General features: G+C 34.8%; 1 protein-coding gene across 7 annotated transcripts in view; it reads right to left on the bottom strand.

Moving 5' to 3' along the window:
* Positions 1 to 14,224, bottom strand: part of NEK1 (NIMA related kinase 1) — a 239,119-nt gene that overhangs the window by 192,483 nt on the left and 32,412 nt on the right. For all 7 annotated transcript variants that reach the window (XM_040470858.1, XM_040470824.1, XM_040470831.1 and 4 more), the window contains exons 6-10: positions 9,577 to 9,660; positions 6,627 to 6,694; positions 6,424 to 6,510; positions 3,062 to 3,116; positions 56 to 256 (exon numbers count right to left, since the gene is read on the bottom strand). In XM_040470858.1, the coding sequence (XP_040326792.1) occupies positions 56 to 256; positions 3,062 to 3,116; positions 6,424 to 6,510; positions 6,627 to 6,694; positions 9,577 to 9,660 (495 nt within the window). The remainder of the gene's footprint in view (positions 1 to 55; positions 257 to 3,061; positions 3,117 to 6,423; positions 6,511 to 6,626; positions 6,695 to 9,576; positions 9,661 to 14,224) is intronic.

Below are 14,224 nucleotides of genomic sequence, written 5' to 3'. Positions count from 1 at the left end.
TTAAGCACCATAATCTTACTATTTTAAAGTAAAAACAAAAACAAAAAACACATACCTGAGGTGAGAGAAACTTTTCAATGCGTTTGGCTATAAAACCTTTCTCCAATATGGAGTTGACTGATGGTCTATCCCTAGGATTTCTTTTAAATAACTGAGAGAGTAAATTGCGGAGATCATAAGAATAATGTAAAGACACAGGTGGAAAAGATCCAGATATTATCTTCAGTACCAGGTTTTTCATACTGCCAGCTTCAAACTAAAATCCAGAAAATAAACAAACATGTATGAAACATACATAAATTGAAAATAGGCATAAACAATGAGAAATAGTTCTTTTCCTAAAGAACAGAACTATATTACAAATATTTTAATCAGAATATATATATGTACATATATGTATATATTAGCATATGTTATTCAGAACAAAGTTCACTTGGTTATTTATAAACATACTTAAAAGAGGCTAATAGTCCTCATAAAACATCATAACTTGTTAAAAGATTAATTTTTACTTATTCAACACACTGAAAGATGGAATAAAGGTATTAAAGATTTTATAAAAACATAAGAATAATAATAAAGACAAAAACAAACAAACCTTGTAGTCTTCATTTAAGACCTGCCTATCTGTGTCTTGTTGCAGTAACTGGGAAAGGAAATTAACTACGAAATGACAAGTATCTGAGAAAAATATAATAAATAAAAATACTAATAATAAAAAAAAAATTAAAAAAAAAAAAGGGGCGCCTGGGTGGCGCAGTCAGTTAAGCGTCCGACTTCAGCCAGGTCACGATGTCGCGGTCGTCCGTGAGTTCGAGCCCCGCATCGGGCTCTGGGCTGATGGCTCAGAGCCTGGAGCCTGTTTCCGATTCTGTGTCTCCCTCTCTCTCTGCCCCTCCCCCGTTCATGCTCTGTCTCTCTCTGTCCCAAAAATAAATTAAAAAAATTTTTAAAAAAAAATACTAATTACTTTCCTTTTAAACACTGCTCATTATTATGAACTGTGTGATACTTCCAAAAGCCATGTAAGGAGCAATGTGGCAAATATTCCAAAGAGGAATATAAGCCATATCAATGGGAATAGTATATATCTTAAGAGTAAACACAATAGGGGCCCCTGGGAGGGTCAGTCAGTTAAGCATCTGACTCTTGGTTTTGGCTCAGGTCGTGATCTGGTAGTTTCGTGGGTTCAGGCCCCACATCAGGTTCTGCACTGGCAGCATGCTTGGGACTGTCTCTCTCCATCTCTCTGCCCTTCCCCATCTGCACTGTCTCTGTCTCTCTCTAAATAAATAACTAAACTAAAAAAAAAGAGTAAACAGGGTTGCCTGGGTGGCTCAGTCAGTTAAGTATCTGACTTCAGCTCAGGTCATGATCTCACAGTTTGTGAGTTCGAGCCCCACGTCAGGCTCTTGTGCTGACAGCTCAGAGCCTGGAGCCTGCTTCGGATTCTGTGTCTTCTCCTGTCTCTGCCCCTCCCATGCTCTATCTCTCAATAATAAACATTAAAAACAAAAAATTTAAAAAAAAGAGTAAACACACTGTAAACTCTAACTGAAATTTAAAAAAAAGAGGGCAGTTTAAAATCTAAAGATTTAATTTTCATTTTCAAAGTAAAATTAAGCTTTTGATATCTCTGCTAAAATAGTATAGAATAGTTACACACTGTAACATGTTCTTAACGTACACGTTAACAAAACAAAACTTGCTATAAATTAGGTATTGATAATTATACCAAGTATAAAAACGTTCTGTTAAATGTTGAATTCTCCTAGACAATTACAATATGATATTCAGGTTATTAAAATTTGAGTACAATTCAAATAGAAATTTAGAAATATCTAGAAATATCTATGTACCTAAGAAGGAATTCTAAATGCAGAATGATAAATTATTCCTTCCCTACAATCAATTTTCATTTATCTCTTAACTGACAAGCTTTTTTCATAAAGGTGAGTGAATTACTTAACTTCATGTGTCTACTTAAGTGTAAATAGCTCCAAAATACAGAAGCAACGGTGACAGAACAACGTAGATGAAAAATGAAAGAAAATGCACTGAGTTAGACCTAAAATGACTGTTATGTCAGAAAAACTGACCAATTCTTTCAAATACAGATCTGATAACTACCATTCCACATCACTTTGGCAGCCTATGCTTTTTTACCTTGAGAAAGAAAAATAACAGCTAAGACAATACAGTAGAAGAGTGTGCAATCATTAAAAAAGACAACAAAAAAAAAAAAACCCAAATAATACCAGGAAATACAAACAAGGCTATAAAACTGCTTATACAATATAATCACACTTTAGACAGAGAGAAAAAAATCCTTTTAAAAATTAATGTAGAAGAAAGCCTGGAAGGAAACAACAAAATATTACAAGTACTTATTACCAATTAGAGGAACTGCTTTTGATATTCATTCACTTCTTTCTATTTTTATCTATTTTCTTAAGTTTTCTGTAATGAAAATACATTACTGTTTAATGGGGGGAGCATTTTTAAAGAGCAAAATTTTGAAATGGAAAGTGGCTAAAACTCAACTTATTTAAGACAAAAACTCCCCCTTTTGGGAGTATTATGTGCCATCTCAACAAAGTCTAAAAAATAAAAATTTTAATTAAAGAGCATTTGAATTGATAAAATCCCTCAATGAATATGGTAAAAAATTGTTCTTCAATTTCAATTCCAAACTCAAATAATTTGGGTGTTTTGAGAGAAATCACCAAGATGAAATAAATAAGCTAAAATACCAAATTCATATATGAATATAACATTAAAAAGACAGCAAATTTGTTTTTCTCATTAGGAATAATTTCCTGTAAAAAAGTATGATATACCTATTATAATAAATATATAACATACATATGTAATATATGTATATATTAAAGGAAAATCTATTTAAATTTACACTTGAAAGATGAGAAATTTAAAAACTGACAGAGAAGAATTTCCAGTACAACTGGGCCCCCTGAAAGATGGCATATGATTTTTAAAATATAGAAATATTATAGGTACGTCAGGACATAATTTTTAAAATATTTCAGAAACTTCTACTTACTGCATGTTTAAGTGTGCACATTTCGTACAGGACACACCCCAGAGCCCAAATGTCACTAGAAAAGGGAAAAATGAGAAATTTTCTCTAAGTATCAGAGTTTAAATTTTTTTTTTATTTAAAGGAAACAAAAGCAAAATGAAAATGCTTTCCAAAAATATATGTTCCATAAAATATATCCTTTAAAACAAAATTTCAACCATATCCAAATGATAAAAGTAGCTATCCCAGATTAGAAAAAGCAGTTGCCCAAGCAATTATTTTAAAGTTTTATTAAAGAAATGTAATATTTAAAAGAACAAAATCAGTAAATTTCATGAATATTCTAGTTATTTTATTCAATTATTTATGAAATACCATGATTTAAAAAAATATAAGGGGCACCTGGGAGGCTCAGTTGGGCATCCGACTCTTGATTTCATCCCAAGTCATGATTTCGAGGTTCATGGAATCGGGCCCCACCCCACATCAGGATAACGCTGACAATACAGGACCTACTCGGGATTCTCTTTCTCCCTCTCTCCTGCCCTACCTCCAGATGCACGTGTGTGCTCTTTCTCAAAATAAACATCTTTTAAAAATAATAAAATTAAAAATCTATATCTTATAAAAGCAAAATACTATTTTCATGATGAACAAGAAAATATTAATTTACTCAAATTTATCTGAAACATAGGACAGCCAACTGAAATATTATATAAGGTAAATATATTTATTTAATCTTAATTTAAGGACTTAGTTATAATGTCTCCTTTATAGTTTCTTCCTCTCTTTTATACATATTTTATAATTAAATAAATGCTACCTTCCATTTTTAAAAAGAAAAAATAAAAATCTCATAGTTCAGAGCAACAGTTGCCCTTAGTAGTCAATAAAAACAAAAACCACTACTCCTGAAAGCCGCACTTATTGGAAAAAAAGAAAACCCAATACTGAAATCCCGAAGTTACCTTTAACTAAACTCACAAAAAGCTACAAATATAAATCTGTAACCCCCAAAATTTATTTAGTTTCAAAATCAACTAGCAAAAAAGTGTGAATAGTAATTAAGCCATTTAGTAACTTGTACATGTTAGTACATGTAACATGTATAATCAAAACCATTACACTAATGATCCTATTTTAAAAATGCTTTAAAACATACTTAGAAAAATATGAATTTTAAAGTATACTGACAATGCTCATCCATGACATTTTTAAATTATTTTCCCCACAAAATTAGTTTTATAGAAAATACTCAGGAGTGCCTGGGTGGCTTAGTCGGTTAAGTGTCCAACTTCAGCTCAAGTCATGATCTCACGGTTCCCTGAGTTGGAGCCTGCGTCGGGCTCTGTGCTGCAGCTGGGAGTCTGAAGCCTGCTTCAGATTCTCCCTCTTGCCCCTCCCCTGCTCACACTCGGTCACTCTCTCTCTCTCAAAAATAAAAATAAACATTAAAATAAAAAATTCTCAGGCGCCTGGGTGGCTCAGTCGGTTAAGCATCCGACTTCAGCTCAGGTCATGATCTCACACTCCATGAGTTCAAGCCCCCGCGGCACGCTCTGTGCTAACAGCTCAGAACCTGGTACTTCAGATTCTGTGTCTCCCTCTCTCTCTGCCCCTCCCCTGTTCATGCTCTGCCTCTCTCTGTCTCAAAAATAAATAAAATAAAAAATTCTCAGGGCGCCTGGGTGGCTCAGTCGGTTAAGCCTCTGACTTCAGCTTGGGTCATGATCTCATGGTTGGTGGGTTCAAGCCCAGTGTCGGGCTCTGTGCTGACAGTGCTCTGTGCTCAGAGGCTGGAGCCTGCTTCAGATTCTGTGTCTCTGTCTCTCTCTCTCCCATTCCCACGCTCACACTCTGTCTCTCAAAAATAAATAAAGTGTTTAAAAAAAATTTTTTTTTAATTCACCAAAGGATTAAATACATTCCTAATTTAAAGATAAAGACTGATATTTTTCACAGTTGACTTATTCATAAGATACAGAAATAGCATTAAAGTCTAAAATCACTTCAGTTCAGGGCACATGCGTGGGTCAGCTGGTTAAGTATCCAGCTTCTCATTTTGGCTCAGGTCATGATGTCACAGTTCATGAGTTCAAGCCCTGCTTTGGGCTCCATGCTGAGAGCAGAGGAGCCTGCTTGGGATTCTCTCTCTCCCCTACTCTCTGCCCCTCCCTCACTCCCTCTCTCTCAAAATAAATACATAAACTTAAAAAAATTACTTTAGCTCAAAGAAAATGCTAGTATCATTAAGAATATACACTAAATAATACTTTCCATGAACTAGACTGATTATTGTAATTTAAATTCATTTAAAAAATACATTAATGTTCTCAGTCTCAAGTGCTCAGGTTTCAAACATAGCTTCCTTCCCACTCAAAAAAAGGAGCTATCGCTTTCTTCCTATTAACTTCTGTGAGTGCTTTCAAAGTTTTTTTTAGTTTATTTACTTATTATTTTGAGAGAGAAAGAGCATGCATGCACACAAACAAGCATGGAACTCAAAGCAGGACCTGAACTCACGAACTGTGACATCGTGACTTGAGCCAAAATCAGAAGTTGGATGCTTAACCAACTGAGCCGTGCCCTGAGCTTAAGTAATTTTAGATTTTAATGCTATTTCTGTCAGTGCAGAGCCCGAACCCAGGCTCAAACTCATGAACCACGAAATCATGTCCTGAGCCAAAGTCAGTCACTTAAGTGACTGAGCCACCCAAGTACGCCTGCTTTCAAATTTAAGACCAATATTTCTTGGCTAGTATATTTCAGTTAGAAAGAAAATAAACGGTAAATAGAATTCAGCAGCAGAATTCTTCATCCCAGTCACATCTTCTACAATCTGTTAGCCATAGTACAACTCAATGATTAGGGATTTGGGCTTGGGAGCCAGATGCCTGGGACTTGCAAGTTGCTTTCCCTCTCTCTCTGCATTTGGCTTCCTTACAAGGAAAAGGAGGAATAATTAATGCTTACAACTCACTAGATTATTGTGAAGAGTAAAGGACTCAATACATAGAAAGCATTCAAACCAGTGCCGGGCATATAATTTGTTCAATAAATATTAACTATTAGATATTTCAATAGGAAGTGCTATTACAAAGACCAAAGTAAATACTCTATTTCCAATTATAACTTAAACAATAAGGTGACACTTTCTATAGTTCCTTTAGAAAGACAGTGAAATAACTTATTTGCAATCCCCCCTCATTGTATAGTAAAAAAATGGGTGTACACGCGTGTGTGTGTATGTATATACATATATACTTACATATGTATTTTTATAAGCATTAATGATTTTGCAATAATATCCTGAGGTCAGTAAATACAGCACAAGAGAAAGATTTAAAGGGACTATATCATGTAATGAATATCATTTTAAATACCTTTTATTATTGTAAGGTTTGTTTTCACAGATTTCAGGTGACAAGTAGTATGGGGTCCCTATGCAAGTTCGAGCCAGTTCCACAGTACTACGACAAAAAAAGAATTATTGGAGAAGCTTAAGATACTAAAATATATTATAAATGAAAACATATACACCACCATGGACATTTTATCAAAACAAAGTTTAAAATTAGTATGTTACCTATTAAGTACTCTAGCGATTCCAAAATCTCCAAGTTGTATTGTCCCATCTTTGGTTAAAAATATGTTCTGTTTAAGAGATATAAAAAGCCAGAAATATTGTTACAGTCCAGTCCTGACAACTCTTTTCACAAAAACAAATCTAGTTTAAAAAAAGCTGGGAGGTGCCTGGGTGGCTCAGTCGGTTAAGCATCCAAATTCAGCTCACGTCATGATCTCATGGTTTGTGAGTTTGAGCCCCACAATGGGCTCCCTGCTATCAGCATGGAAGCCCACTCAGATCCTCTATCTCCCTCTCTCTGCCCCTCCCCTGCGCGCACATGCTCGCTCTCTCAAAAATAAACATTTTTTTGAATTTTTTTAGTGTTTATTTTTGAAGGAGAGAGAGACACACACAGAATCCGAAACAGGCTCCAGGCTCTGAGCTGTCAGCACAAAGCCCAACGCAGGGCTTGAACTCATGAACCGTGAGATCATGATCTGAGCCAAAGTCGGACACAACCAACTGAGCCACCGACCAGGCGCCCCATAAACAAACGTTTTTTAAAAAGCTGGAATAACTGGATATCCACATACAAAAGAATGAATGTAGGTCCTTATACCATACACAAAAATTGACTCAAAATGGATTCCTAAATATAAGAACTGAAACTATACGACTGCTAGAGGAATATATGGGAGTATGTCTTTGTGTTATTGGGTTGGGCAATGGTTTCTTAAATATAACACCAAAAGCACAAGCAAAGAAGAGAATATAAAGTGGACTTCACCAAAATTAAAAACTTTTGTTCAAAGAACACTATATCAAAAATGAACAGACAACCCACACAACTGGAGAAAATATTTGCAAATCATGTATCCAGAATAAAGAACTCTTACAATTCATTAGCAACAAAAGACAACCCACTTACAATACACAAAGTCACATATTATGATTCCATTTATATAAAATGTCCAGAAACAGGCAAATCCATTGAGAAAGAAAGTAAATTAGTGGTTTCCAGAGTCTAGGTAGAGAGGGAATGGAAAGTGATTGCTAATGGTATAGGGTTTCTTTCTGAAGTTACAAAAAAATGTTCTAGAATTAGAGAATGGTAATGGTTTCAAAAACTCTGTGAATATACTAAAAATCACTGAACAATACATTTCCAGTGGGTGAATATTAAGGTATTTGAAACATATCTCAATATAACTTCAAATAAATGAACCCAGACTCCCCCACTAAAAAAAAAAATGCCTAAAAAATCCAATTAGCCTAAATATAACAAAAGAATCTTAAAATTTTCCAATAATTTACCCAATTAATTTGGGTAATAGATAACCCCATAAATATATAACCCCAATGCTCTATCAAACCGTAAAGGCAGGAGTTTGTGGCACATAAATTAAACTCCACATCATTTAGGAGACTTGACTCAGACACATGTTCACAGTCAAAGATGACACAAAGCAGGGATGAGGGGGATGGAGTAAAATGGGGTGAAATTGGGATTAGGTGGCAGAGAGTTGGGGGACAGGAAGGATGAGGTATGAAGCTCCCATCACAGATCCTTCTCTTCCTACTACACATCCGGAGGCAATCAGGCTATATGAGAGGCTACAGGTGTAAGAAGGTAAGACAAACACATGGCCTTGACACCAGGAGACAAATACCCTCTGATCTACCTAGTCTGAGGACTGAGAAAGCCCAGTGGGGCATCCATGAAAGAAACTCTATGCACAGATGAGTGAGCTATGGGGACAAAACATCTCTCACAAAGAGTTTCCAAAAAAAAAAAAGCCAATAAAATAATCAGAACAAGAATTCACTCCAGACAGAATTAATTCTACAAAAGTGACAAAAACTTTAAAATAAGTATGTTTAGCTAAGAGAGGGGTGCCTGGATGGCTCAGTCATTAGGGCACGTGACTCTTGATCTTAGGGTTGTAAGTTTGAGCCCCATGTTGGGTATAGAGATTACTTAAAAATAAAATCTTTAAAAAACAAAAAGAAAGAAAATTGCAAAGAGATAAATGAAAGAAATCCGTTTAAAAAGAACAAGACATTATGAAATAAAAACCAATCAGATTAAGAACAGAGGTATATGAAAAACCATTTAGAAATCTTGGAGAAAAAAATAGTCATTATAAAAAGTAAATAGATATGTATCAGTTTAGACAAAATTAAAAAAGGATTTGGGTAACTTGAAAGTAGGCTGAGAAATTCACCTAGAAGGCAACTGAGAGACAAAGAAATAAAATGTGAAAGAACAAATAAGGTACTTGGAAGGGCTAGATTAAGAAGCTACAACATAGGTCTAGAAACATAATTCAGAAGACTATGAAGGTAATGATAGAGAAATAATAGCTGAAAAAATTCTGCTAAACATTTTGCAGAACATTTCTAGGTGAATATACATTTCAACTACACAACATAATAAAAACTGAATTTCACTAATGCACAACCCTATGAAATTTCAGAACAATGGGGACATACAGAATATCGTATAGTCATCCAAAGAGAAAAAACAGGGTAAGAAACCACTGACTAAATTCCTAAATAGCAACACTAGAGGCCAAGAGATAAATGAGCAATATCTTCAAAGTTCTTTAGGAAAACAAATTTCCAGCCTAGAAGTTTATATCCAAATTATCATTAAAGTAAGAGAATGGAAAAAAGTCATCTTCAGGCATAAAATATCCCCCCAAAATATACCTTCCACATATTTATTTTTTGGTTTTTTTCCCATCATTATGAGAGTAAACCCAGAAGGAGGATATAGGAAGGAGGCAGGAGCTATAAAACAGAAGGCATATAAGGAGGATATCTAGTATTATAGTGAAGGGAGAACAGTGAAGAGAGAACCGATAATCCGATGCAGACTGGATCAGTTTCAAAAATTTTAGCCTATGACAACACTGGCTCCAAGTCCATATCCATTTAGAAGTTATTAGTGACAGAATAATCATACCTGCGACTTTATGTCTCGATGAAGAATTTTTCGATCATGTACATGTTTCAAGGCCAAACATATCTGCACAAACCAATCCAAAATCTAAGAGGGAAAATCAGATTTGTCATTTCTTTTAAAATTTACATCTCACAGTATTCTTTTCTTAACCAAAAAAAAGCATTCAGGAATATCTGGGGTTGAAGGGAACTAAGTCCTTAAAAAAAGAAATTTAGTCTACAATTTTTAACTTTACTGTAATTAATGTCACTAACATTAAGTAGATATTCAAACTGATATATTATGTGCAAGGGTCCACACTGACTTTAAAATGTAAGAGACTGCTACTGAAGCATCTCTTATAAATCAGAATATAGAAAGAAACTTCCAGAAAAGAGTGAAAAATGAAAATACTATGAGGGTAAATGACTTAATATTTAAATACATCTTTTTTCTCCATAAATAAAAATCACGAGGGGAAAAATATCAGGCTAGAAATTTGGAAGACATAGCTGAGTTTTATCTCTTTCCACATTCACCATATATAAACATACTCTCTGAAGTTGGCTACTTAAAAGTACAAGGGCTTAATTTCTATCTCGTTCCTAACACCAAAAGAATTCCAAGTAGATGGCTTTTTTAAACAGGCAAAAATTAAACTATAAGATGGTAAAAGAAAATAGAGGTTCATTTTCTATAATCTTTGACTGAAGGACTTTCAAAACTGACTTAAAACCCATAAGTTACAAGAATAAAGACTGACCATGTTCACTATATAAAACTTAAAACATCTGCAGGGCAAAATATATAACCGAGTATAATAATTATTTAAGAAAATACTTGCAACATAATTGATAGATTGCTAATTCTGTAATATGCAAAAGTTCATCCAGATCACTAAGAAAAATACTGGCAGTCAAAATAAGAAGTGGATGGGGCGCCTGGGTGGCGCAGTCGGTTAAGCATCCGACTTCAGCCAGGTCACGATCGCGCGGTCCGGGAGTTCGAGCCCCGCATCGGGCTCTGGGCTGATTGCTCAGAGCCTGGAGCCTGTTTCCGATCCTGTGTCTCCCTCTCTCTCTGCCCCTCCCCCGTTCATGCTCTGTCTCTCTCTGTCCCAAAAATAAATAAACGTTGAAAATAAAAAAAAAAAAAAAAAAAAAAAGAAGTGGAGAAAAGACTAGAAAAGCAAATGATGGAGAAAAAATAAGCCAATAAATGTACACACAAAATACTAATAAAAAAATTTTTTAATAATAATACTAAATAAAACAAGACACTTTTGTAACTTGAGAAAAATAAAATAACACACAAGGTTGGCCAGAATGTGAGGAAATAAGTCTTTGCATACCTTGTTTGTGAGAAAGTTCATTATAGTCATTTGGAAAAGTATTTAAAAATTTTAAATTCACATACCATTTGAAAGAGCAATTGGAATTTCAAATTTGTCCTACAGATACAGTATCACAAATACAAAAGGATGTGTAAAAGGATGTTTATCCCAGCAATGTTCATCAAAGCAAAAAAATATAAACACCTAAATACACATTTAAATATATTGTGATATCACTGTACTAGATACACAGTCATTGAAAAGAATTAAGTACTTCCATGTTTCCTTAAAGGGGAAAAAAGAGAAATGAAGATGGGAAAAAGGGGGTGGGGACACCAGCCCTTTAAATACTATGGAAGTCACCTCAGCATGAAAGAGTGGGGCTTTCAATCAGGGGGGAGGTACAACAATGGCTGTCCACCTCCTTGTCTGCACCTCCAAGATCAGAAATTGCAAATAACAATCAGAGAACAGGGGTGCCTGGGTAGCTCAGTCAGCTGAGTGTCCAACTTTTGATTTAGGCTGTGGTCATGATCCAGGGTCATGGGACTGAACCCCACGTCAGGCTATGCACTGAGTATGGAACCTGCTTAAGGTTCTCTGTCTCCCTCCGCCTCTTTCCCCGTTTGTGCAGTCTCCCTCTCTCTCTCTCTCTCATTAAAATAAAATAATAATGATAATAATAATAAATAATCAGAGCACAGATCCCTGACATTTGGAGGACATGGACCTTTTGCTCACCCTAGTTCCCACAAGGTGTATTCACACTGCTTCTGGAAAGTATGCAGGGCTGAATGCCTGAGTGCTGGGAGGTGCAAAATGGGTGGCAGCCACTGTTACCTAGCTAAGACCTAAAATTAACTGAAAATAAACAAAATTTATTATTTAAGCTTTCACCTAGAGGTTGCATGCCTACAATAGACTCCAGAGATCCAAAATAGTTTCACAGGATAGATTCTGCCACTGTAATTGTTGTGTAGGTGGGGAGAGAGATTCCTCCTGCTTCCTACTCCACCATCTTCCCAGAATCCTCCCCATCTATATTTACTTTAAAATATTTTGTCCTTTGATTAAATAGGTAACCATATATTATTTTTTCAGGTGTATACACTACTATTAGTAAATACACTATCAATATATTAATTAGCTCAACATTGTTGTAAGAGCAGCATGGTAAGACTTGCCAAATCAAAAAGAAGCTCAGCCTTTCCTGGGTTAAATTTGTATAGGAAATTATTATTAAACAAATATTTCAGAAAATGGGAAAGTTCTAGACATTTGCCAATGACTTTGCTATCCAGATTTACACTTAAGGAAAATATTCATCAAGCCCTTATTAAATATCCCTATAGAAAATTTTATTCTAGTATTGGTTACTATAATTAATTAATCAGACTTCCAGTCTAAATCATTTTGTTAGACAGGCCTTTCTCTTCCTACTTCCAATCTAGAAATGAACAAAACCATCTCAGACTCAAGCCACCCTGCAGTCTAAAACAAAACATGGACTCTGGCCCCTATGTTTTTATGCTTCAAGGCCCAGGGCGTGGCAGGATGTAGTAGGAGTAAGATGTTTCTGTTTAACTAATTCCCATTTCAAACAGGCTAAAATATATAATGTTCTTATTTGTGCTAACAAAACATCATTCTGAAGGGTAGAAAAATGCTATTAATTAAAAAAAAAGACTTGCAAAATTCTTATTGTTTATTATGTAATAATTTCAGAGATGGACAAAAATACATAGAGTAGACCTCCATAATAATTTCTAGGATGACAAGATGCATAATATATAGTACACACACATACATCATTATGTACTAAGAACATTTATCCAAGTCCAGAACCAAATCCACAGACTATCAATGTATTTTATAGAATGTTACAAAACATAATAGCAAGCATTTTAAAGTTCAGTAAAGACAAATGAATAAAAATGAGCACAAGCAATGGAATGTATTAGGTACAATTCTAATAAAAAAAAAAATAGCACTCTATACATTAACATACATTACTATTTGACTTCACCACAACAGTGAAGTTGGCTATGTGGAATGAACATCCCTATTAATGAATGAGGAAATAAACTCAAAACAGTTAAGTCATTTGTTAACATAACAATTACCAAGCTGGTAAGTAGAACAATGACTGAAACCCAAGTTTTCTTACTCCAAGTTCTGTGCCCTATTTAGTACACTTAACTGTGGAAACAGGAGATAAGTAAAGTAAGAAACAGGACATTACCTTATTTAATAGTACTTAAATAAAATACAACCCAAGATCTCCTCTGATCATATTTTCAAGTTACTGCCAACAAACAATAAGTCCCCATCTACATGGTATTATCAAACAAATGATTAGTTGTGCCAATTTATAGACACAGCTTTCCTAAGTACCCTGAGAGGACATTAGTGAAAACTGTGATCTCTGTTTTACAGTAAATTACAACCTTGTTGAAGAAATAATTCTAATGTGAAATTATTCCGACTACATTAATTAAGGGTGCATGATGCAGTAAAAATACGTGTAGAGTTGAGCGAATACCATGGAGCATTACATAGCAGGTAGAAGCAACAAATGCACAGATAGCAAAACAAATGGATCAGAAACAGTACTAGGGGAAAAACAGAACTAAATGAGGTATCACACAACAGGTACGCATTTAAAAATACAAGACAACGTGCAGAGAAAGCATTTGACAAAATACAGCATCCTTTCTTGATAAAAACCCTCAAGAAAGTAGGGATAGAAGGATCATACCTCAAGATCATAAAAGCCATGTATGAAAGACCCACTACTAATATCATCCTCAATGGGGAAAAACTGAGAGCTTACCCCCCAAGGTCAGGAACATGACAGGGATGTCCACTCTCACCACTGTTATTCAACATGGTATTGGAAGCCTTAGCCTCAGCAATCAGACAACACAAAGGAATTAAAGGCATCCAAATCGGCCAGGAGGAAGTCAAACTTTCACTCTTTGCAGATGAAATGATACTCTATATGGAAAACCCCAAATATTCTACCAAAAAGCTGTTAGAACTGATCCATGAATTCAGCAAAGTCGCAGGATATAAAATCAATTCAAAGAAATTAGTTGCATTCTTATACACCAATAATGAAAAAACAGAAAGAGAAATCAAGAAATCAATCCCATTTACAATTGCACCAAAAACCATAAAATACCTAGGAATAAACATAACCAAAGAGGTGAAAAATCTATACACTGAAAACTACAGAAAGCTAATGAAAGAAACTGAAAAAGACACACACACACAAAAATGGAAAAACATACCATGCTCCTAGATTGGAAGAATATTGTTAAAATGTCGACACTA

The sequence above is a fragment of the Herpailurus yagouaroundi genome, unplaced genomic scaffold (assembly GCF_014898765.1).
Source record: "Herpailurus yagouaroundi ecotype Mexico unplaced genomic scaffold, PumYag 28, whole genome shotgun sequence".
Taxonomy (NCBI): domain Eukaryota; kingdom Metazoa; phylum Chordata; class Mammalia; order Carnivora; family Felidae; genus Herpailurus; species Herpailurus yagouaroundi.
The sequence above is the reverse complement of the archived record's forward strand: the minus strand, read 5'-3'. Positions and strand labels throughout refer to the sequence as shown.